We start from the raw sequence: 26,070 nt of genomic DNA, 5'->3' as shown, positions 1-26,070 counted from the left end.
CTTTATCATGAAAGTGCCTTCCTTGCTTGTGTGTCCCAGCCAAAGGCAGATGACAATTCACTTTGAAGTAACTAACAACTCTTAGAATAGCTCCAGAAAAGAGCTTCTCCACATTTCTGCCATGGACACTAACTTTTTGTGAAAAATAACGGGGAAAGTATTTGAATCTTCTTACTCAGCATGGTTATCTCCTTATTACAATTTGGGCTTTTGCACCAGCCAGCAAAAGTTACAAAAATCCTTTTACCACCTACTTCTACCCATGAAGGAATAGTTTTGATACAATTTATGGCAAAAGCAGAAGATTCTAAAGTAAGTTTTTGATTTCTTGCATACTAGAGAAAGTAAAGGACTAGCTTTGCATTTTCAGGGTATTTTGCTATCTGCTGTTCAAGTCGAATGATTCTTTTTTTTTTGGAGATGGGAAATGATTATCAGGAGTGGCAGTAGTAAATTTACTAATTTTGGAAGCCTATTCTACCAGTGGTACAAACCCAAAGCTACTAGGAACAATTTATGGACAAATGAATGAAGCTAGCCTGCAGTTCCTTCCAGCAGCAGAATCAGTGTCAAAAAGCTATGACCGCTTGCTGCTCTGCACAACATACAATGATTGCCAGCTGAGATTCCAAAATTATGAATAGCTCCATCTAAGCTTTGAAATATAAAGGAATTATGTAATGGTTTATACCGTCATAGAAGAAATGTTAAAAAAATTAACATACTTTCACATTAATTCTTGCAGCTAAACTATCCTGGTACTAGAATATTTCAAAACACTACTGATTATTTGAAATTAAGGAAGTAGTCATTTAGATTTATATTTGAAAACTGTTTTCAACTAATTAGAAATGGAAAATACTTGTAGATTTTATGCAGGGCAAGATGTTACGCAGATAGTTTCCATGATAGATGCAAACGTGAATGAGAAGCTTGTAAAGAACTGCTTATGTGGTACGTAAAACAGTATTCATTATGACAGGGATTTGCTTGCTCTTTTAAACCTGTTCTGAACAGAAGCAAGTGTACTGTTTGGAAGCAGCAAGTTGCCGTAACTGTATTAGCAGCTACCACCTGCGATGAAGGACAGTTGCTTTGGGTTCTTCCTTGCCCAAGTAGTACACTACCTCCCTCACTTCCTACTTAACTGCAATTTAGTGGGCTATTACATTTCTACTGCAAATACCCCTATTTGTATTGCAACTATATACACAACATTTCATCAATTCTTGAGTTAACCTTAGTATTCTCTTTTAAGCTAATGAATATAACAACCTCTGTAAACCATCTGCATATAATCTCAAGAATTGTTTCTGTAGTATCCTTCAGATGGGAAGATGTTTCAGAGGACAAGACATAAATCCACTTTAGTTTATGATGGTTTTGGATACATGCATTTTCTTATATAAATAAATCGTAACTAATGTAAGTATTACACATTTTAACACAATTTTATGTCAATTCACATGTAGATTGGAAAGCTTATCACCCAAAAGAGTTAAAAAAAATCAGTGTGGTGGTTTTGAAGTCAGTCTTGCTTGTACAGGCCATTAGGGATTGTCTGTAATGGCATGTTACTGAGTCATAGGGTATCACTTTACAGTGCATTTCTTACTCTGCTTTTCTTTCCCAAGTAGACACTGCACAAGCATTAAGGGGAGGGTCTCATTTCAACTGATTTTGGCATCTCAAGTTTTCTAAGCTGCTCTCTCTATTGTCATTGAAGAAAAAAGGCCTCTTTGGGTGAACTAATCCTTACAGTTGGCCACCTCTTGCATAATGAGATCCTGTTCTTTCCATTTAACATACATGGTGATGAGGGTAGCTACTTAAGACACTGACAATGAAATAATAGATGTCTAAGTTTCAGTCAGATGACTCTCATACAAAGCTATCTACATTGAAAAATCAAGGTATAGTAGCTCGTAAATGGTGAATTCAAACTGTACTGTAAATTCCCTGTAAATATAGTCCCTTAGTTTCCCATATTTAAAAACTGGATCCAAGTTTTAAATATGCTTCTGAAAGCATGAAAAACAATAAACATGCTACCAGCAATTGAATTGCTAAGATACTGCAGTAAGTTACACATATGTGTATTTTGTATGTGTATCTGTATAGATTCATAACGTATATGCACAAAGAACGTTAATTAGTATTAACAAATTTAGGGATGTTAGGTATTTCCTTAACTTTACAATCAAAATAATTTTTGGTTAATTGTATCTCTGAACTATCTTTGAAGAAAAAAATAAGACTAAGTTCAAGGAGAACTCCTTTCTACTGAACAACACTTGGGACCCCAAACTCCTGCACTACAGTATGCATAAGGTCTATCTTATGCAACAGGTTTAACAGACCTATCAGATTTCTTGCACTTAACATGAGGTGCTGCTGTTTCTTGCTTATTTCCTTGCTGATCAACTGTATCTCAATTTGTGCAGCAGAACTGCCCTCTCCTGCAGCCCAATTCCATGTGCCAGCTGTACCAATGGACCAGTGTGTCATTTGTTGAGACATCTTGTGGTATTCTCTTTGCTCTTAGAGAAGAAGAGATGCCTGGAGCTAAAAGATGACATTATTCCAAATGGGAAAACAAACAGGTAAACCCAAGGTTTAGCTGATGTGAGCTCAACTGAAGTCTGTCTGTCTCTCTCTTTCTCTCTCTCCCCTTTTCATGTGGTACCACAAAGACGACAGGCTGTGAGCTAAGGAGAGGGCAAATTTTATATTTTTCATCCTCCCTTCTCACAATTTTTACAGCATGCTATCCAGTTGGTCTTCATCATCAGTTTAAGCTGTTTTATTAAAAGAAATTGTAATGAGGCCAGTTCTTACACCTGCAAAAAACTAGTAAGTTGTAATACTGATATTTGAAAGCTGCTGGCTAAGACTAACATGACAGGAGTAAGAGGTGTGCCTGCCAACATAGTGCTCTTTTGTTAAAAGGACGGGCACTGATACTGCTTTGCATGCTGCTGCCAGTCTCTCTGCGAAGATGAAAAGCAGCATTTATACTGGCAGGATTTAAAGATGACAGCATTAGCATTCAACTCATACATGCTGCAGAGAGAAGAAATGTGATTATTTTCCTTTCTAGCTAAGTTGTATGTGCTGTTATGCCATCTTTTCCTCTTTCTCATTTGATAATTTCATGAATGAACAACTAAAGCTCCCAGTTATGCCTTCCCTTCTATTATGTGTCTGGTCTTCCTGACTGCTACTTTTCTTCCAGCTAAAATTAAAAGGGGGAAAAAAAAATTAGGCCAGACCTAATGATACAGACAAAAGCAGTAACTGTGCACAGCATCAGAATACTTGGTGACTCAAATACACAACTGAAATCTCTGAAAACATTTTTCCAGTTTGCTTTGGACAATAAAAATCCATAAAGTTGATACAGGACATTAAGTAAATGTTTCTAGAGGAAAACGCCACAGATGATGATACTGGCCTGGGAAAAGAAGGTTAGATAACACATTTCTATTGTAAAAGGAAAACGTTGCTACAACATTTACAGAAGAACAAATATAATGCATTGTATCCAATAAAAAAATATTGATTAGCATCATACTTTACAAGAAAAGCATTATACAAAATATTTAAATATTAAGTATTAGCAACTAATTAATCTACAAATATTTTATTCCCAAAATCTTCAAGAAAAATCTTACAACTGTATACGCTGATTTTGTACTTTTATCAGAAACTACTTCCATGAGGTCAAAGAGCTGTGGGTGGCTGGCGAGTCTCAAGTAGCAGTGAATCTACTACTTTTTTCAAGCCTGTCCTGTTTCCACATCCTCTGCGTGTCACAGAGATGGGGACTGTGCATCCCTACATGAATTCCCCAAATTTTGCTCCTCTCATGCCTGCAGGACCAGCCCTTTTCTGCTATCTGGTAGCATATGCACTGACAGAAGAGTGGCACAATTTGCCTTAGAAGTGTAGGAGAGGCCCAGACATTTAATTTCTCTTTCATGGGAATCCACTGCTCCATCAGGCTTGGACATCTCTAGTTTTCCCGTGTTTTTTAGATGTCCAAGACAAACACTCTTGTAGTAGTCTCTTCCTCCTCCTCAAACAGCCAGCTTTCCTCCAATTTGTAGTGACTGGTTTATGGAGCTATGTGAATGTGTTTACTCTTTTTTCTGCCTTTGGGTTCAGAGAGGTGGTTCTGTTTCACTTTTTCAAGCAGATTCTTCCAATTTTTCTCTCAACTCATTGAAGCTGATACCTTATGATACAGAGAGGGTCTATTCAAGAAGGCTGTTCAGGCAGCATGACAGAATCCTTTAGGACAGCAATATAGGTACAGGCTCCATTTCAAGAAAAAAAAATAAATCGATTTCCCCTATGACCACTCCAAAGAGCCTACAACTTAGCTCTCTGTGCTTGTAGATCATCCACACTAGCTGCACAGGATGGGAAGGAGGTTTCTCAGCTGCTTTATGCCAGTATTGAGCTGAAGTCCTGTTTTTTTGTTTACAGCTAGAGGAGAGCTTACCAAAGTAGGGAAAATCAGAACTACGTAGGTGAAGCTTCCTCTCAAACTATAAAGACAGTTGTCAGGGTACAAGAACCACTTGAATTTGCAACAAAGAAAAGCATAATTAATGTTGTTTATTCTTCCCTGTCTCCTCCAAACTCGCCTCTATGGCTCTGCCTTTCAAACTGCTTCTTCCTGCCTCTCAACCCTCAAGCAGCTCAGTATTTCAATACCTTTTAGAATTAAAGAGAATTCTCAAATTCGCTTTACAATGATGTGCTTTCTTTCAGCTGTCTCTACATAAGATTTTCGTATTCACGCTTGTAAGTGCTCCCATTTCACAGTTGAATCCCTCAGTAATAATCTAGAAATAAAGGTGCTTATTCTCCTCAATATTTGGACAAATCTGCTAGTTTTCAGCATAGATGAAATCACAGATTGCAATTCCAGAGAAACAACCAGGTCTTCTTCTGGTCTACAGACCTCAAGATGACTTATTTTCATTTGCCCACTGCCCTGAGTTAATCATAGACAACATCTACTAATTTCACAGAACAACATTTAACCTGGCATCTACTTTACAGATGTCTAGGTGAAAACACATGCTAATCTTACTGTGGTCATTCAGATCTAGCACATGCTGAACAACTTCACAGCGAAGATATAACTGAATCCAACTTCAGTTCATCAATTCCAGTGAACTTTCTAGAGTTGAACTTTCTAGAGTTTCTACCCATCTTCAGTGAACATGTAACAGAGTAACTTTACCTCTGCTATAAAAAGTTAGATTTGGGTAACACTCTTCAGTGACAAAAGGCTAGTGGTGCAGCCCCAGAACAAAACACCAGCAAGCATTAAAACCTCACTAATTTAGCACTCTTCGCTTCAGCATCTGTGTCCCTCAATATCAATCAGTGTGTTAAAAAGTATTTGCACAGATACTCTGGGTCATTTGTTTGAAGACAAAATGCTTGCAGATTTCTGATGGAGAAAGAGATTGCTGAGCTAAGAATATTGCAGGAAGTGATACATTTCCCAGAAATCACCTTTCCCTCAACTCTGTGCTGGGAACAGTAGTCAAGAATTCTCTACTGTGCTCTTCCAGAGTTTACATCTATTGACAAGAAGTGACAGAATCAACCATTTCTTATTTTCAATAACCAGAATAGAATAAAAACAAAAGGCCTAAACAGAGAAGTAGAAGGATGGAACTTGAAACAAAGAGTGTTCCACAATTTCACATATAGGAAATAAGAGCAAGAATTAGGCCAACTACTAAGAGAATGACAGAAATGGGGACAAGAATTCTTCAACTGGACCACATAAGACAATTTCTCCCAGTTGAGGTACTCTCTGTTCAGTACACCAAGTTGATAAAGTCTGTTCCTAGTATTGACAATCAAGATTGAGTAGATATTCTGTCATTTATTGTGCCAGGAAGCTGGAATTTCACTCTTCCACCCTTCTCTCCAACAGCCAAAGAAGTCAAGAATACGAACCAAAAGCAAGCTGCAGTCATGCTGGGCATGCTATTTGGTCACAAGAACCTATTATGCTCTAGCCTGATGCATACATCACTATATAAGATACTGATATGGTCCTCTGCTGATAACTTAAGGTCAGTTTGAGTTTTGCTCCATGAACCCCAAGTGGTAATGCTTCTTAAACATGGCCTGATTGTTTTCTTTCTCTAACCTATCAGACCTACTATTAAGTGCACCTACCAGAACAACTACAGTACCTAGCTTGTGCTGGAAAAAACTAACACTAAAAACAGCAACAGAAGATTGTTTAAAAAATAATTCCTGATGCTTAAAGGTTTCATTAAAGCTGCTTGCTTGTTCATTTCCCATTGAGGAAGGTTTTCACAGTCTACTACTTTTTAACTGATCAGTTCTACCATACTTTTTCCTTCAGTTAAAGCTACTCTGGGGCCTAGACACTTGTTTTGTGCTTAAGAAATATAAAACATCTACTCCAGCAAATGTCATATTCTCTTCTGTCTAGGCTACAGAAAATAAAGGGGGAAAAGAGCAGCAAACCGTAGATGTGGTCCAAGTTTCAAAAACATTTGTTGAGAGTTCAGAAGAAGTCTGATTCCTTAGGTGATGTTGCATAGAGGGGAGGGTAGTAGGCTAAGATGACAACAGCAGTCTGCCTCTCCATTAATAGATCAAATCTTTCACCTTCCAGGAATACAAGTTAACTTGTAAAAGTTGTTGCGTCAAAAAGGCATGCTAGCAGTGTTGAAAGAGAAGATCTCTTAAGAAGAGATTTCTCAGTCAGCAACCTGGTGATCGGTATATTCCATCTTGAAGTACTACAAAAATTGCATGCTTTTTTTCATTCTGTAATGCCTTCAATATGTAGACTTCTTCTGTTCTTCAGCGATAAATATATATTCTAGCTGCTGAGTTCTCTTGCCTACACTCTTTATGTGTCACTTTTTAAAGTTCCACACAACTGGTGGAGAATTCTTCGTTTACTGGCAGCTTCTTGTTCACACTCATTTTCCTAAGTTTGATGGAGCACTAGATTTCCAAGAAAGAAAAATAAAATTATGTTCCTTACCTGAATTTTGTCTTCTCTGAACAGGGATCTGCTGCTCTGTCAGGACCCACCCTGTGTTGGTTGCATTCAGCAACTCTTTTTGTATTCTGGCTTCATGGGGTTGGTCAATGTCTTTCTCATCAGAGGTTTTCTGGTTGGAGAGAGAAAGAATTGCAAATGTACTCTGCCTAGTACACATTTTTCTCTTGTGCCTCTATTCCAGCAGGGTGACTCACAGTTTAAATCTGTTTATTTTTCCTTGCAATTTTACAGCTTTGCACCTCTGACAGTAGGGCCTGGAGAGACGTCTGCAGTTCCACCTACTCACCAGCCGAGAGGGCTACCAAACAGGCTTCCCAGCCGTGGTGGAGATGGGGAAAACCAGCAGTTTTCCAAGTCTGATGGAGCAGGGGATTTCCATTCAGAGAAGACAAAACTAATGAAGGAAACTGATTTTTCAGTATACGTTATTTTAATCTGTCCATAGCAGTTTCAGTACCGTGTAGATTTTTTCCTGTCTTGCCTCAGAGTCCCTAGAAAAATTCTTCCTATCTGAGGGGTTTCCTATAGCTCTCAGCACTGTTAATATCTACTATTCTGAGAGTTTCTGAGAGAGATGTGTAATGAATTCTGGGATTAACAGGAAAGGTTGCATGTTAAAGAAGAATACTTATATGGCTGATTAGTTTCAAGACTGTAACTCAGCTGCTTAAGAGGATCTGAATGTTCTTGCTGTCAGAGAAAAGGAAAAGCAAAAAGCCTTTTTATTCGAAAGACCACCATGCTTGTCCACTCTAGAAATAAGCCTTTGAGGGAAACAACAACAAAAATCAGTATTTGAGAGACTGGCAAGGGTTGAAGGAACTAAATCTGCTGTACCAAGCCTGAAAAATAAAAGCAGAACGTACAGATATGCTACCTTTTTACAATATTCACTACTTCCTGGAAAAGAGTTCTTTCATCAGTAGCGTAACTGACTTCTAGTCCTGTAACTCCAGATCTTGTGAGCAAGGGGGCTTGGTCTCTGCTCCCTAGAAAATAAAGTAAAAGAAATCATTACAATTTAGAAGGAATTCCATGACTTCAGTCAAGAATATTTCTTTAGAATAAAATGTACAACTGAAAAGAAGTATGGAATACAACCTATTTTTACTTTTAACACTATATTTTTATCACAATTAATTCCATGAATTTATTTTGTTCCTCTTAGGTGGAAAAGTTTTGTTTTTTCACTTTGTAAAATTCTACCATGAGTTGTAATCTTGCACAAATTCTCATATATAAATAAATTTGATTCAAGAGAAATTTCACCATTTGACATGTACAAGAGTACAGCTATTAGAAAATTATTTTTGAATAAGAAATATTAAAGGACCATATGATGGCTAATACAGTGTTTTCATGCAAAGTATGTATTTTAATTGCTAGCTTAGAGTAGTGCTTTGCAAAATGCTTTGAAGAATGAAAATGCTACATGACATAGCATAGTTCTTTTCTCAGTACACTTCTTAAAAAGCACTTCTAAGTTACTAATAGAAATGGAAAAACACGAGCAACTGCTCACTTAGTGCACAGTAATAGTGTCTATATTGATAATGTGTGAATAATAGCTAAATTCATACGCATGCAGGAACTCAGCATTTGCCTTCCATATAAAAAATCCTCTTTAATAATATGCAACACATACTCTGTCTTTTCATTTTCTCTATACAACAGACAGTAATATCGCTGATTAAGGCAACTATCTGGAGTTTGTAAAATGCATTCTACTTTGACACATTCTTAAGATCTTGAGAATTAAAAAAGTGTGCTTTCAGAAATATATGTTAAAATGAGTACCGCAACTTACAAAGCAATAACAATACAAAAAGGGGAAAAAAAAAAAAAGGTGTATCTCAATGTCAAGTCACTCCACAGGGAGCTCAAAGTTCTAACCAAGAAAAAACTGACAGCACACATCAATTAAAACAAGGAATGTCACAATAGCATTTAAACATGTCATTTTATTTCACTAACAAAACTAGATCAGAACCTTTGGTTTTTTCAAACTATTATTGGACCTCTTTACAGAGAGCTTGTTCTTGATAATTTATCAGTGGCACACACCTAGGGAGCCATAGTGGCTATACTGTGGAAAATCTCACTTAGCAAGGTAACGGAGATAAATTTTTTTAAAGATAGTAACAAGCATATAATACCAGAATAAACTTCACTGAGAATAATAAGAACTTAGATTAACATGATATAATATCTACAATACTTTGAAAAGTAAACTGGTAAAAGAAGGAGCTGTTGCCTTAATGCTAAATTTATTTTTGGTAGGTTTTTGTCCACACTTAAATTTTAGACAGTATTTTGTGGTTTAATACACATTCGCAATGCCAAAGAAACCCTGAAAAAAAGAATACTTTTTTGTTTTTGTCTTTTACTAGCCTAAACCAGTGGTACTCAACCTTTAACAGCTGGAGAGCCACTTCTTTATTAAATGGAGTTGTAGAGCACCATAAAAATCAAGTATCAATAGTGTGATTTTTTTTCCATCATGACACTTCAATGTGTGATGATGCTGCCTCAACATCATCACATATTGATACATCACGACATGACACATCAGCATCCTCTCTCCCAGCAGCATTCTGTCTTCAACCCCTTCTGGCTGCTAGGAAGGAGTGGGGTGGAGGGGTGGAAGGGGCAAAAGGGCAAGTTTTTCCCCATTCTGCCCCACAGCTGCTGGGTGGGAGGTGATCTCTACTCTTACCTGTGGGGGGATCCCAGCAGCTCCTTTTCTTTCCCCCTATGGGAGGGGGAACTTCAGCGACTCCCACACTGCTGGTCCTTTGCTCAGTGCTCCCCGCGCTGCCTGATAGAGTGGAGCGCCGATCAGACGCCTACATTGCGAGAGCCGCCTGTAGGGCCATGAAGAGCCACATCCGGCTCTAGAGCCACAGGTTGAGTATCACTGGTCTAAACAAAGCCAAAAAGGTACAATAGAATAAGGGCCCCCGTTTAGATCCTAAAAGGATCAGATAAAACCACAAAAATAACCCTTAAGTAAAATATAAAACATACTGTCTTGCTTTTAACATTTTCTACTTGTAGCTATCCAGCAACTTGAGTAGGAAACTAAAGGCAGGTTTTCCTCTTTATACTTTTAGAACACTGCAGGAGCTTGTCCACAAGTACGCAAACAAAGATATTTTGCACATGCGTATGTTATTTGTGGTTTACAGCCCATGCAATAGTTCTTTGAAAGATATAAGCAGGAAAACTCTATGTTTAATATGGCCATTCATCCAACAGTCAACAAGACAAAATTAAATGAGCTAAATAGTAATATAGATACTCGATTATATTTTGCTTGCTACTGTTTGATTACTATGAAATAAGCATTTTTGTAAAAGATGTTAAGAAAAAAGAAATAGGAACCTTGGCTTGAGAGTGTCCTGTCTCTATCAATCACTATAGCACCAGTGATTTCTTTTTTATCAGTATTTGGCAGTGCTGTGTCTGATGAGATGCAATAGAATAAAGCACAGATCGGATCAAACTCTGGGTCTGGTTCCAAATCTCGTCTGGTTCGAGCATGTAACTCCATACTGATGAGGGTAAGGTGTTGGACCTACCAACAAATAAATACAGTAAGTTAGTATGTTTTGGAGCTTTCTTCAAGAACATTAAGAGGAGATTATTAGTGCAAATTAGTGCATTGCAGACATTTATATGGTCATATTATATTGCAACTAAGAGGTCACACCTGAAAATTAATAGAAGTGATTAAACATGGATCTCTGGATCTCAGTTTTTTTCAAAAAGCATTATCTTACAAAAAAATATTAATCACTTAATACACTTCCATACTCAATTATTAAAATTCAGTATTTGTTTCTGAGTACTATCTTATTCTACCAAGAGCAGAAAATACAGACAGAAATGTTCAACTTCAACAATTGTAAATTCTTGTAATGTTTTCAAACAGCTTTGCATATTGAGCTGAATTAAGTTTCTGGGCTGATCAAGAACAAAGAATCACTGTTGGTCTTTATCTTCCTTTCCCTCCCTCACCCAAGACATGCAAACAAGCATGAAGACTAAGTCACTTACAGGAAGATGTGAAGAATATCTAACTTCCCCATCACTCGCATTAATGAACTTCTGCATCATCTTGCTACTGCTTTTTGCAAGAACGGTTTGCATTAAGAAAATGCTAATCCCTATACATTGTACAGTTTTGACTCTACAATAAATACTGTAGTACTTAATAGTGTTTCAATGCTATGTTGTTGCTCTGTCTTGCATAATATAGTTGATAATGTGGACTAATTCTTGGAGGGATTACAAGGGAAATGTTACAAATATTTCTGAGTATGTAAGCTGCCCCCAGGGGCAGCCTGCTCTCCTCTAGATTTGCATCCTAAATCGCTACAGCCATCACTGAAATGAAATTTTACTATCAAGTTCTAGCTACATTTCCTGCAAAATCATCAGGTTTATTGTGGCCTCCACTATACCATCTACTCAGTGCATAAAACTGCTATCTCTCCATCTCATCTGTAAATTGGTCAACAGCTCAGGCCAAGCCAGGAGGTGGTGACTGCCTGGGAGCACAGACATGCTGACTGGCCAGTTTGCAGCCAAACACAGCGGTACTGTATTCACAAAGCATCCCTTTCTCCAGCACCAATTTTGATCTCTCTTCCCAGACCAATTACTGATCTACATGAAATATGTAGAGACGCTCTGAGTCACGTACCATTTTGCTATATGTAGTAGAAATTGGCGACCGGGTTCAGAAGGTAGCATCGTGTAAAGATACCGGGAGGGCCTGACTGAATGACACCAAAACGTCTTGTTTCTTAAGGAAATGATCCATGGCAGTTACAGTCAACTAGTTTTTCCAGGAATGTTATTATACAAAACTTACTATTTCTTCCTTCTGATCTTTCTCTTATTTTTGTTTTTTAAAGGAAGGTTTACCACCTTCTCAACAAAAATACTGTGAAATTTGGTTCAATACTAATAAATAAAGGCATTCGGAGATCAAGCTGAAACTAGGACAGCAACTACTTAAAGTTGCAGACATCACACACTGATTAATTTTAAGTCAGGCAGGGACTAAGAGGAGTAAGATTTTTTTAATTCTGCCATTATAAAACTGGTCTGATAAACTATCATTTTTTAAAATAATATGTAACAGTAAGTTACCTCATGTAAAGATTTTGCTTCCTGCAGGTTTTCCACACTGACTTTAAAACCGTAAGTGTTATTTAAAGATGGTCCTTCAATCTGAGAAGTCTCTTTCTTTGGAGCGCCAAGGGCAGCAAATTGATTCTTATTGGGGGGGAAAAAAAAAGAAAAAAGCACAGTATAATATTGAAAAAACTACAGGTTGCTAAATTCATATGCAATATTAAATACAAATTTATCAGTGAAAATGCAAACACTACACTGCAATTACTAAAAAAAGGCTTTCACTATCTCATGTCATTTTTCAACAGGGAAACAACAGTTCTTTCTGCCTTTTAAGAATAATTTGAATGAAACCTCATAGTAAAGCAAGAGGCAATTTGAAATACTTTAAAAAAACCCACCAAACACAAAAAAACAAAACCCCACACATACTGTATTTCTTAGAAGCCTGAGGACAGGGGAACCAGCAAATCTCTATTCTCTCTTGAGCAACAATTCATCAAAACCCTCCCTTTCAGTCACCACTTTTTAAGGCACTGAATTAAGAGTACACTTAAGTACCCACTTAAACCGGGTGAACACCAGTATGTTGAGAACAAAAGAAAAGACTATTGGGTCATTTCGGTAATGCACCTAGCCCACCTTTCTGTTTCCAACATGGGGAGCAGAAACTCTGTTTAGGCAAAACATGCAAGTCTGATCATTTTATGCAATCCATTCCCTTTCTGCTGTCAGGATACCAGTGCCATTCGCTGCCTACATTGTTTTCAGAAAACACTTAGAACGTTGTCTGAAAACTAATACACACAGAGACACATAAATATACATGTCTGTGTGTATATATACACACACACACACATATATACACACAAAAAAAAGGGCAATCACAATAGAACTTAAAAAGGAAGTTGTAACTAAAAGGGCAAAACAACATCCTTACATGGTGTCACTAGTGTTTCATTAAAATCTCACTACCCTAAAACATAGAGCATACTCTCAATATTCAACTTTCCCCACTCCCCCGGCAAATTAAACAGATTTCTTCTTCCTAACTTTGAGTATATACTGGTACTACTGCAATTGCACCCTACCATTTTAAATGTATTTTCAAGACCTTAACAGCAACAGAAAAAAAACAACACAGAAGAAAGAGAATGAATATGTCTGTGTGTGGCATAATAAAAAGACATCTGTACATAAAATCTTAATTTACCTTCATTTGTGTGGTTAGAAGCACTCTTCGAAGACCATCAGTATTATTTCCCCTCTTGTGGCTCAGTTTCTGGGCTTTTGGTTCTGTAAACATATATGAGTGCAAAATTGCTCAGCATCAATGATATTGTCTAGGCATAAAACAACATGCTAGAAACAACCAGAGGCATTTGGTTAACCTTATAAACAAATACTATATATACAAACAAATACAACTTTATTCTCTGTTCAATCCAAAGCACAACTACCACAATTTGGTATTTATGGACATTTAGGAATGTATAGTACAAGGCCAGTAAGTTACCCAACCTCACATGATTATCATCTTTAACATCGCAATGTTATTCACACTCTATGCTGAGATTATATTTGGAAAAATACAAGCAATATATCCAACAAGAATTCAAAATCCCCCAAACAAGCTATACTTGTTTTAACCAGCACTTCAGAGTTCACATACTAGAGACCATCAGGAAGCAAAAGGGTGTTCTGCTTCTAGAATTTTTTCATAATTCAGTAGTTACTTTCACAATAACACACAGGCCTTTTCATTTCCAAAACTAGTTTTAAATATATTTTTCTGGTGATATAATTATTTTTTCATTATGTCAAAAGAAATATAATATTACACACAGAAATTTTTTTGGTGTATCATTAGAATCACCTAATGGATTTACCTGTGGATAAAGGAGTAAAACCAAGGACTTCAGGTACTCCATCTTGATTTTTTCTCTGCATAATGGGTGTACTATGTAGGCAAATAGATTCAGAATTTCCAGGATCTTCATTAACTGGAAATGGAGACGTGTCAAAGGATGTCCTAATGTCCTCTTGGGTGGATGGAGAGTTTTGTGCACTTCCAACAGATACTACATCATTTCCTTCCACAGAAGACAAAATAATATCCTGACTTTTCCACTCCGTGTCTTCTAAATTGGACTGCTTGGGATCTGGTGATGCTACTTGCTGCCAAGGAGGAAGTACTGGAGAATCTGGTGAACTGTAATTGATGTAATAATCTTCCTCCTCCTCCTCCTTATCATGTTCTAGTGTTGAACTAATAAGTGTCTTGCTTTCAGATGGAGTTTTATTAGAGTCTATGTCATTTTTAGTATTTACTGAAGTTCCTATAGTGCTTATAGACTTATCACAGGTTTCCTTGGTTTGTGTTTTTGTAGTTTCTGCCACAGAAGCAGGAGAATTCTTTGTAGGCACAATAGGTCTTTCATCTTCCAAGCTAGATAAATTTAAGTCTTTAGGTGCTTTTACTACTTCTATAGATTTCTCTTCAGACAATACTTTAGAGCTGAAATTCTCAGCTGCCTCTGCCAGCTCAGCAGGATGATTCTTAGGCAATTTCTTGAAATGTTCATACTCTTCTTTGGCATGAAGCCATATCTGAACTTGCTGTTGGCTTGGAGCACACTTGCATGGCATTATGATTATTTTTTTGTCTTCACTAGTTTTATGGCTATTACTTTCTCTTTTATTAACAGTAGAGTGACCATTATGAGGAGGAGACCCTGGCCTAGGACTTTCTGTCATTGCTGAAAATGCAGTCTTCCAGAGTCGTAGACCTTCTAATGAGAAGTCCCCCTCAAACTCAAGCAGGTCATTTGGAAGTCTAGTTTCCACTGTGAGAAGCCGTCCTCCGATCTCCCTGTGAAGAAAATCGTTTGAATTATTGTTTTGCTCTAAACTGCATTACAGGCAGTCCTCAAGATGATATACAAGCAGAGTCCTGCTAACTAGTTTTCTCACTATGCAATTCCTGTGGGCAGTATTTTTCTTTTACAAACAAAACAGGCACGTTCCCACTTACTACAATAATATCAAGCAATAAAAAACCAAAGTATCATGAAAGAAAATGGGTATTTGCACAGGAAGTACAGTAATTTTCAACTTCAAATGTATACGTATCAGATGGGATCTTTCATGCATCTGTGCCGCATAACAGCATAAAATTGTTTACAAGGCTAAATTATATTTAATATAGTCACAAGCATAGGTAGACAGAAATGCATTTAACACAGTACCTTGGCTTCTCTGGAGCATCTGAAGGATTGCTGCAAAATGGCTCCTGATAAATTGTTTCTGCGAGATCATGGTCCAGCAAAGTTGCCATGATTTCTTCACGACTGGGTGGGGACATGAGAGGCTTAAGAATGTGAGCAGTACGAGGTGTAAAACTTCCATTCTTTGATTGTGAGGGAGAACTGGTTGATCTTGGTGAACTATCTGGAGTTGGAGTTAATGCCTCATTGTTTCTCGAAACATACAATTCTAAATCCTCAGAAGCTGCATCTATAAGTTCACCATCAGGAGAAGACAATATGGATGTAAAAGAGGTATTAACTGAATCAAGTGGTTGACATGGTTCAAAAGTGGTTTCTTTTCTAATGTGGCTTTGAATCCAGTCTGAGCTGGTTGGCTGAGGAAGGTTAAGAAATCTCTCTTTATTTACTGTATTTCTATTCAATTTGAATTTTTCATTTAAACAGACCTCAGTCTCTTGTGTACAAGAGGTATCGATAGAACTAGGTCTAGAAGTTGAAGGATGAACATTTTTCCTCCGTTGGCTATGGCAGTGGTTCTCATTATCCACTGAGGTCTTCTCAAAAAGTTCAGGGCTCAGGGAACCAGACCGTACCCATTTACTTGTGCTTGAAGAATGCTGCTTTTCCTCCTCAGAGTTTTGGTCATTATGACACAGAAAGTCATTTTCTGTTGTCTGTCCAGAACCAAGATCTTGAACTGCATCACTCAAGAATTTCTGGGGCAAATTTTGATCTGCTGGTACAAACTGACTTGCGGAATAAAAACTACAAAATCCAGTTTGCCCTATAGAATTAATATCAAAGTTGTAATTGTGGTCTGGAGACAAGCTATCTTCAAGCGAGTAACAGCTTTCAAAACCAGGGTCTGAAAAAAAAATGGGGCTGTCATCAGACACAGAGTGATCAATGCGACTTGTGATCTGCTGGCTTAAAGACTCCATTTTTGAAAGTTTTGGTGTTTTTTCTTTAGGTTTTGTATTCCTGGGAGCACGAGATTTTCTTGGCGATGTGATTGATCGTGACCTTTTGATTGCTTTATGCTGTTCAAGAGGGCATGGCATACTCCTGCTCAGCTGTGTTTTAGCTGGTAATGGTTCCTGTGTAACATTTGCATTCTGAGCTTTCTGCTGTCTCTTCTGGAGCAACTCTTTCAAAACAGCTAGGCCAGACTGTCCTTCACTGAATGCTGATGGGGCCACTATAGTCCTATTTTTATACTGGGAGATGGGTTTTGGTTGCATGGTTGTTTCTGACATAGACCTTTGTTTTACTGTTACAGGTTTAAAATGTGACATATCCAAAATAAATCCTCTCTGATTTTGCTCCCAATTTAACTGTTTCACTGGACTCTTCAAAGATGTTACAAAACAGTTCTTAGGCAACTGAAGTGGCCCAGGGCTTTCCTCAGATGACTTAAGAATAGAAGAACAAGGATCAGAATGCTTGGATGCCTCTGGTAAACAAAAAATCTGCTGTTGATTATTGTCTTTACAATGTAAATAGTTAGTGGCATGTAACTGATCCATCTTTGCTGTGTCCAAAGAGTCACGAGTTTCATTTAATTTCCCAGCTGGTGGTAAATATCTGTTTTGCAAATTTTTTATCTCTTCTGCTTTTGCAGAAGTCTTATCTTTAGACATGCGTGCATTCTGTGTTACCTGAGTTGAATGATTAGATGGATCAAATACTTTTTGAATGAGAGCAGAATCCTTCATTCTAAATATAGCACTTTGAGTCCTGGGTCTTTGAGAGCTCATTTTTGGTACTTCCCTTCCAGATGCCACAGGAGTAGATGCGAAAGGTGAATGAGAGTCTTCTCGTGGAGCCGGTAAACACTGTGCATCTACAGGCTTATCAATTTCCATCAATGAATGAAAACAGCCTGATGAATTACCTTGTGCATCAGCTGCTGAAGGGAGCTGTGCTGATGGTAGATATCCTGCTGAATAGCCAGGAAGAGGACTGTCTTTCCGGTTATGAAGTGGCTGTGAGTTGACAGAGTTGTAAGAAATCTCTGGCAGATCTTGATGTTTCAGCAAAAACTTTACTTCTGCAGTAGAACGAGTATTTCCTTTTTCATCTTTAAATACAACGCGCTTTCTTGAGGACGCTTTTTCAGCTGGTTTTTGTCTTTGTTTTGTTCTAGGTTTCTTCTTTCCATCATCTGCTGTTTTATCAGCCTGATTAATCTTTTTCTTTTTCTTGGTGGATACAGTGGGGCTAGTAAATTTCTTTTTACATTTCTTAACCTGAGTTTTTGCTCGACTATTTTTTCCTACACTAGAATTAACAGTCTTGCTGTTGTACATATTGGGCCCCCTGCTAAATAAAGCTTCTCTGTCCAGGTTGGTCAAAATTTCTTCTGCTTTTGGATCAGTAGGAGACCAGCAGCGAGGGGGAGATGTGTTTACTGGGCTTGTGCTTCTCTCAGAAAGAAAACCTAACTTAGACATAACATCACTATAGTTATAGTCACAGTCTTCAGCTTCAGCATTGTAGGATGGCGAAGGAGGAGAAAGAATCGTATGAGTCCTTTTTCTGAAAGATAAAGTTTTTTTAATATTTTTACTACCTGTTTTTTGTAGTTTTCCAGCTTTTTTCTTGGTTGACTTATGTTTTGCTTTCCTTTTGTGACTTTTCTTTGGTGTTAGTGGATAAATAGGATATTTGGTTGCAGGAGAGTCAGGAACTTTTGGCCAAAAGTCCTTTAAAGGTGCAAGCTTTTTATATAAGTTCATCTTTTCCTCTGTGAGTACTACTCTTTCCTCACTAGAATCTACTTTCCCTAGTTTAACAAGCATATTTTTTCTCCCTCTAAATCTATTGATGATAATATATTTAATAATAACAGGTGGCAATTTTTTAGAAAGTTTTCTACGCTTTCGAGACTTCTGAGACCCATCCAAACTTTCAACACTTTCTATCGGTTGAGGTAGATTAATTTTTGAGTTGTGTGCGACAAAGCTTGATTCACTGTCTTCAGTCTCATAATTTACCTTCCGTTTCGTTCGGAGCGTATATTTATTCCCACATAATCCAAATGACTGCTCAGTTTCAAGAGATCCATCTGCGAACTGGCAGTCAGTATAATTAGCAGTACTTGTAGGCATTTTATTTTCAAAAGCCTCAAGAGGAACTTGAACTAAGTCACTAGGTAAAGCACCATCCTTATCAGGAATGTTACTACAAGCGTTACCTTGTGTATAGCAGCTTTCCTTCACTGATGCAACATCATTTACACTTGCAGGCTCCTGATGATTGATAAAACTATGTTTCTTTTTATTCAGCTTCAACCTGGACTGTTTGTTGCCTTGCTGTAATTTATATGTCACAGGAGCTAACTTCTGTGGTCGACTGAGACAATTAGAAAGAACAACACTAGGAAAGAACATATAATGTGCTGCTTGTTGACTGAGGCTTGGCTTTTCTGCCTTATGTTCCTGAAATTCTTCATACCTAATTTTAAGCTTATTAAGGCCACCTTCATCAGTGTTATTTTCAAGTGAATGTACCACAGTTCGACTGCCTCCTGAACAAGACACCAATTCACAATTTTCTGTAACTGTTGCTGGAAAAAAACTATTTATACTTGCAGTGCTGGATTTTTCATTTACTTCAGAGGACATTTTACCTTTGGAGTGGCTTAAATCAGAAAAGTTAAATAAGTTTTTATTCAACATGTTGTCACCAATGTGGCGGCCCACATGCATAAAAGAGACATCCTTTTCAGCCTTTCTGATGCTAGTATACTTCCTACTAGGTATCTGTCTGCTCACTGATGAAATATCATCTTCATACTCAAAAATATTATTTTCACATGAAGGAACCGGGAGAGTATCTTTCTTGTTACTCTCTTTGTGAGAGTTTTCTGCATGGGTACTGTTGCTGAATGGAGTTGGGTACTTTGCTGAATAAGTGCTTTCTTTTGTAAGAGAATGGACTGAAAGTTCAGGTCTTGTTTCTGTGTTTGGTTGTGAGAGGTCTTCTACTAAATCTTCATTATTCAAAACATGGTTAGAAAGGGCACTTGTGTGTTTACACTGAAAAGTAATTTTAGCAGAAGATGGGGGTTCTAGCGTAGCAGCATCTTTGTGAAAGATTGAGGTCTTTACAGACATTTTGCTTGTTGCAATGACGGAGGAGTGAGTTCGAGAACTTTCATTATTCAAAGGATTGTCTGAAATGGAAGACAAGCAATTTTACTCTAGTTTTCCTGTAAAAAAAAAAAAATCACCTAAGGCATTAACCATTTTAATGACATTCTCCTGAAAGCCCTCCCATCTAAAGAAGAAACAAATCTCTTCTAAATCACACTGCATTTATGAACGTGACAACTATAGGCCCCGAGTACATGAGTTGCTTTATCAAAATCACATCATCAGTACATTTGTGTCTCAGTTGTTCTGTCAGTTACTCCTAAGCGGTACGCTTACATACAATTGCCAAAGATTTCACACTGGTTTTCTGAAAGAGGCTTCTAAAAATCACTTTCAGATAACTAAATACAAACAGGTTGATTTCTAGAAAAGCTTGTATCCTGCTTTGCCCCTGAGAAGTATGCACATTCATTGGCTCTGAGAAACAAAGAACGAACTTACGTAACTTTCCCCATGTAGAAAGGTCCTTGCACAAAAAGCTAAAGTACTATCTTAAAACATGGCAAGGGCTTTGTATTAACTGTCCTGTGCGCTAAGCATAGGTATTTTGCTGCTCTTTCATAAAGCAGAGCAATCCACCACCCATTGAGACGTTTATGCAAGGAGCTCACACCATTTAGTTAGATCACAAACTCATATCCATGCATTAACATTCCCACACAGATGTGACCAGCATGTGCTGTGGTAACTGTCTTGGGCAGACTCATCACATGATACATGGGACAATTTCTCTCTTTCTTCCATACAATCACTGCATTTACTGCAGGATAAGTGTTGACAGGCAGGTGGTAAGTAACAAATTAACAACTGGTTTGCAGCAACTGTGTGCTCGCTTAGAACCACACGGAACACCAAGTAATTTGAAGGAGTTTATTCCTCTGCAAAGAGGCAGTTACCACATTGCTCCTGGCACACAGCAATTAGTTCATGTGTCCACCATAGGAGTTAAGAGACATGCTGTATGACCTGGAAGCATGCACTGCACACTGTTGTATTAGACAGGGTATCCTTTGGGCCCTTACTGTAAGTCTCAACCAATTTGGGGATTATCTTAGATTCATGCTGCCTTCAGCTTAGCAATTTATTTGTTGCCAGGTGAGAAAAATAAAAGGAAGTCTCAATCTGTTTCTAATAACATTTTCTAATGCATACACAGAGTCCCTGAGCTGTGAAACACAGCTGGGAGATGCTGCCTATGATTCTTTGAAGGTAGGAGTCCACACAAAGAACGGGGATGATTAACTGAAAACCAAGAAAATGGGAGTCTAGTGAAGTGTCAACAAACACTTGGAAGATACTTCACCATTCAGATACAGAAATTGCAAAAATACTTGTCAGTCAGTCAGATGTTATGGACACAGATTCATGTGTGGATACGCATTTTCTAATTTAGAGGAACTGGACTGAGATCTGTTTTGAATTTACAGTATCTGCTATTATAAGAAGTTGATGTGAAAGTTCACAGTAATAAACTCATTCTAGGCTGATAATATTCTTCTGCATGTGGTATTTCATATACTTAAAATATTCTAAAATTTAAACAGTGATTTAAGATACAATCTCATTAGCCAGAAGCATCCCTTTTTACGTTAAATTACAAAGTCCTTCAAATAAGGAAATTACAATTTTATATTCTGCAAAACCAAATCACATTAGTAGTACCATCACATATTAACCCTACCATTATATCTATAAAAGCAAACAAAAAAGTAAACTATGCTTTAATCAGTGAACACAAAAGAATAGCTGTGGTTGTCTATGTAATAAGATCATATAGCTCACTTTCTCTACTAAAGAATTGCTAATAGATACATTAAGACTTATGTATTTTATATACTTATATATGATGTTTGTTATTTTTGTCAAATGGCTTCAAGAGTCATGAACTAATAGAGAAATTTTGTAAAGGATTACAGTCCTGCCCCAAAGAACAAATGCAGTAATAGGAAATTAGGTACATGCACGAGCACAAACAAGATTTTACATTAACCAGTTTGTAGTACGGATTAAGAAAGAAGCTTCTGTACAAAGTGATGTTAACCACAAATTTCAAATTTTAAAGGAAATAAAGTATGACTAATACAACATTTCTAAACAAAGAACAATTACTGTTGATTAGACCAAGAAAAAAAGTGAACCTAATACTGAGAAAACCCTGGGTACAAATACATATTTTTCCCCACAAGATCCATACATTTTACATTGCTTTGCTCAACAGAATTTTATAAATACAAAAATATGTAGATTGTCTAGTGAAACAAATAATAATAGGTATATATTTGCCTAACCTCAAAGTATGCATTCTATTAACTAAGGTTATTTGATCAAAGACAGGAGGTTATAAAGAGATGAGAAGAGATATCTTTACAGATTAATTTTTTATAGATTTTGAAAGGCAGTTTATTCTGCATCAGCTTTGCCACTGCATAGCTTTAACTCATGCAATCCCAAAATGTGAACATGCAATCTGCTAAAACAGGCTCAAACAAAGGCTCGCTATATTTTAGCATGTGTGGCAAATAGTTGCAAAGCAAAGAACCATTAAACTTACACAATAATACATTTACTATCTAGAATGAAATCCTAACAGGATAAATGATCCTACAGAATCATTCATTTTAACACCGTATTTGCATAACAAATAGTAGCAGAAAAATACCCCTTGCAACAAGGTAACTATCTTTTCCACAACAGGAAAAGCAGGTTTCGGTAATTAGTAGAGGGCATTAAGATTAAAATATTGATGGCTTCTAAGGAAGATGTTAAGGGCCTGCTTCGGCAATCTGTTGAGAGCATTTCCTTCCAATTGAAACAAGAATTGAAACCAGTTAGCATTTTTGAGAATTAGCAAACTGATCTGAAAACAAACTACGACCCTGGCAATAACTGAACTTCCAAAGCTGGTTTTCTATTTACTTACCACCATTTTCATCTGCAGTTCCATCTAACTGAGGTATAGAGAGATTAGTTAGGAGCATATTGTTACCACTCCACTCCATTTCTTCCTCTGAAGATGAATCCTCTTCTGTTGAACTTCGATGCATATTTTTGCCAGCTGACCTAGAGAAAATGAAGGAACGAATTACTGCACAATACTTCTCTTAGAAAATACCAATAGTCACAGGAAACCTCAAAATCAAAGGGGTGTTGTGCTATATGGTTGTGTAATTTGGGGGAGCAAAGGGAAACAAACAACAAAATTGTTCCATTTCTCACTGAGAAACTCAAAATACTATTCAATGTTACTATTTTAACAGGCAAGAGTGGCAGCCAACCACTTACAAACTACAGACAAAACCAGCCAGATTCACTAGCTTAGAAAGAAGGCATTTAGATGCGTAATTTTATTTCAATTTTACTGAAATTTAATTTTATTGCTTGAAAGTGCTTGAAATTTGAACAATAAACCAACTATGCAAAATTATTTCAGTTTAGCTCTTAGCAAACAGACATTTACCTTTTTTTAAGGAATCTTTACTGTATTACAACAATTCTCTCTCAGCGGGCCTAACTGAAGCACAACCACAAAAACAGTGTTTGTTTCCATCCCTCCTTGAACATTCTGAAGTTGCTGTTACTAATACTTAAGCTGCTCAACTGTTCTACACTGCCATTTTTACAGTCACAAATCTGCTGGGAAAAAAAAAAGTAGTAAGTTTCTAGGAACTTTTCATGTTTTTAAAGTGGCATGGCTTTACATGGGGGAAAAAAGAAAAAAATATATAGAAAAACATGAAAACCAAACCCTCTGGTATATTACAACTCGAAAAGCACTTAGGAATATGATTTCTTCTTTAAAATAAAGTGTGAGATGAACATAATTCTTCATAGAAATAAACTCTTCTGTGGCTACAAGAGCGAAATCCAGATAAATATTAAGGAACTGAGGTTTTGGTGGGGTTTTTTTTGTTTTGGTTTTTCTGTTTGTTTTTTGGTTTTAAGATAATAATAACCTATCCTAGTAGCTTGATATATCAAAGCATTGTGGTGTAGTACCTTAAAAGGTATAAACACAAAGGTTTTAAATGTTATGTACAAGGAAAACATTCTTCATTATGAGGGTGTTTGAACACTGGAACACGTTGCCCATATAGACTATCCAATTTCTATCTTTGGAGATACTCAAACCTTGACCAGACAAGGCCCTGAGCAACTGATCTATCCAAAGCTGCTTTGATCAGGGCACTGGACAACACAGCATTCAGATGCTTCTTCCATCTTGAATTATGCTATAATCCTATGCATGAAGCAAATATTTGTCAACTTTAGTAAACCCAGTCAGGCTGAAGACAACTTCTGCAGACAACAACTTGGACATCTCCGCATTCAAGCCCATCAGTTTAGACTCTGGGAAAATTTGTGTAACACAGCATGATACCACCATACACAAACCAGTCCAGGTCTTGATGTTCTTTTTTCTCCAGTTCAGCACAAATCAAGCCCAAGCCATTTAATTCAGTCAGTAGGGTGTTGTTACTCCTCATTCTCTCAATATACTTTTTGAGATAATGGAAGATTGGTGAATACCCATTAACAGAAGTGATAATATGGATGCAGTAGGATGCAGTACAGATAGAATGAGCCTGAGTGGAATGAGGTTGGATCCATCGTCAGACTTCAACTGGATCTTTATGCATGGACAGAATCATGCAGGGGTGCAGAGATACCCATGCTCTCTTCTGAAGTAAGTCCAAATTCTGCAAAGATCACACTGAAACAAAGTTTGTAAATCCCTGTGAACGTGAGTTGACTCCCTGTGGTATGTACATTCTCCCTAGTGCTTTCTATCTGGGATTAAAATTTAGGCATATATGAGCAAGTTATTCATGAGCCAGCTCAAGTCTGATGAGTTTTTAAATAGGATTCTTTACTGCATAGAAGCAGTTAACTGCTCCAGGACCCTACCTGACTCCAGAAGTTGTACAGTCGTGCCCAAACAGAGCTGTGCCTGAGCTAATAAATTCTACAAGATATAGGCTGGTTTTACACAGAAACTAGCACTAAACTGAAGATTAGCATTAAGTGTTTTAGATTGAAATTTCAACTTTTCAGGCTGGGAGGGAAAAAAACAAAGAAAATCAAAGGTCAGATAGGAAAAGTAGCTTTAGAGATTAATTATCTCTAGGACTAGGAGACTAATGATCTAACTTCTGATTCTATTCCAACTTTTCTGTATGTCTTCATGACAGAAAAGATTAAATATTTCTATGCCTCTCATGCTCTCCACATCATAGTATAATTATGATTTCTGATGTAAAAGAATATATCAAAATGTTATGTCTGTGAAGTCTCTCATCTTTCAAATAGAATCAGAAATACCAAAAGTTCTGCCCAAGCAGGGGTGAATAGAAACTGGATATACCTTCTTCCAACGTCTGTCAGTGCAGACTGTACAAAAGGTCATTACAACCTGAGAAGGTGTTCCAAGAATCTTGGCCTTAAAAATATTCAAGCTGCTGACCTTTAGCAGTCCAGCAGAGTGAGCAACATTCATGTTTTGATTTAAGCTTTGAGCATGGAAACAAATGGGTGTTTTTCTCAGGATTCTGGGTCAGTCCTCAGAAGAACACATCTTAAATATTCACTTCAGTAAAAGTTACAGACACATGAGATGTACATGATACACCTTAACCTTTGTGCTACATCTGGGGTATGATCTTAAAAGGAGGTTACAACTAAAGTTTTTTGTATTTGGACTTGTAGGATGAAAAGCCTATTCAATTTTTCCTCAAACAGCAAACTAGAAGCTTAGGTCTAGCCAAAACTAAACATTTAATCTTTATTTCCGTATAAAACTGACGACTCACAGCATCATCTGAACAACTACATTCTATCCCAAGATCTGCATAGATTTTTCCAATGCTGTCAACAGAGACCTGTCTACAGCTCACTGGTCTCATAGCACACTTGAAAACAGGGTGGGAGGGAGGAAGGATCTGGGAGAAAAGATTAAGAAAAGAAAAATCACATATATACCTTCTTTTTGGCCCAGGCTCTTCAATGCTACTGTCCCACCTTTGGGACATTAAGAAGCTAAGTTCCATGTCTTCTTTCTCGCACTGTGGCTCATTTTCTTCATCATCACTGTTCTGAGAATTTCGACAGCTTCCAAGAGAACGATGGTGAGAGAGAGTTTTGTGATGTCCCATCTGATATCCATCATTCTCCAATCCAGTCAACAGATCAATCATGGCCTCATCAGCACTACTGTCCACTGTAGAAAAAGCCAATACAAGCAGAATCTATATTTGGTTCTACTTGTAAATGATTAGTTATAGTCTATCAGTAAAAAAACCCAAACAAAACCAAAAAACGCCTCAACATTTTAAAATCTGCTAGTTCATTACTGTCTAAATCAAGGCAGGCTACAGAAACAAAGCTCTTTTCATATCTTATTTTTCCGAGTTTTATGATTTAT

General features: G+C 37.2%; 1 protein-coding gene across 6 annotated transcripts in view; it reads right to left on the bottom strand.

Moving 5' to 3' along the window:
- REV3L (REV3 like, DNA directed polymerase zeta catalytic subunit) overlaps window positions 1–26,070 on the bottom strand; it is a 129,344-nt gene that overhangs the window by 25,989 nt on the left and 77,285 nt on the right. For 2 of the 6 annotated variants that reach the window (XM_074819307.1, XM_074819308.1), the window contains exons 11-18: window positions 25,629–25,866; window positions 22,573–22,712; window positions 15,475–19,672; window positions 14,116–15,098; window positions 13,440–13,522; window positions 12,242–12,367; window positions 10,466–10,658; window positions 7,959–8,070 (exon numbers count right to left, since the gene is read on the bottom strand). In XM_074819307.1, the coding sequence (XP_074675408.1) occupies window positions 7,959–8,070; window positions 10,466–10,658; window positions 12,242–12,367; window positions 13,440–13,522; window positions 14,116–15,098; window positions 15,475–19,672; window positions 22,573–22,712; window positions 25,629–25,866 (6,073 nt within the window). Of the gene's footprint in view, window positions 1–7,958; window positions 8,071–10,465; window positions 10,659–12,241; window positions 12,368–13,439; window positions 13,523–14,115; window positions 15,099–15,474; window positions 19,673–22,572; window positions 22,713–23,109; window positions 23,283–23,648; window positions 24,281–25,628; window positions 25,867–26,070 lie in introns of those variants that run through there. The other 4 variants (XM_074819313.1, XM_074819310.1, XM_074819312.1 and 1 more) reach the window with 4 other exon arrangements.

Source organism: Strix aluco, chromosome 3 (genome assembly GCF_031877795.1).
Source record: "Strix aluco isolate bStrAlu1 chromosome 3, bStrAlu1.hap1, whole genome shotgun sequence".
Taxonomy (NCBI): domain Eukaryota; kingdom Metazoa; phylum Chordata; class Aves; order Strigiformes; family Strigidae; genus Strix; species Strix aluco.
This window is presented reverse-complemented; position numbering and strand designations above follow the sequence as displayed.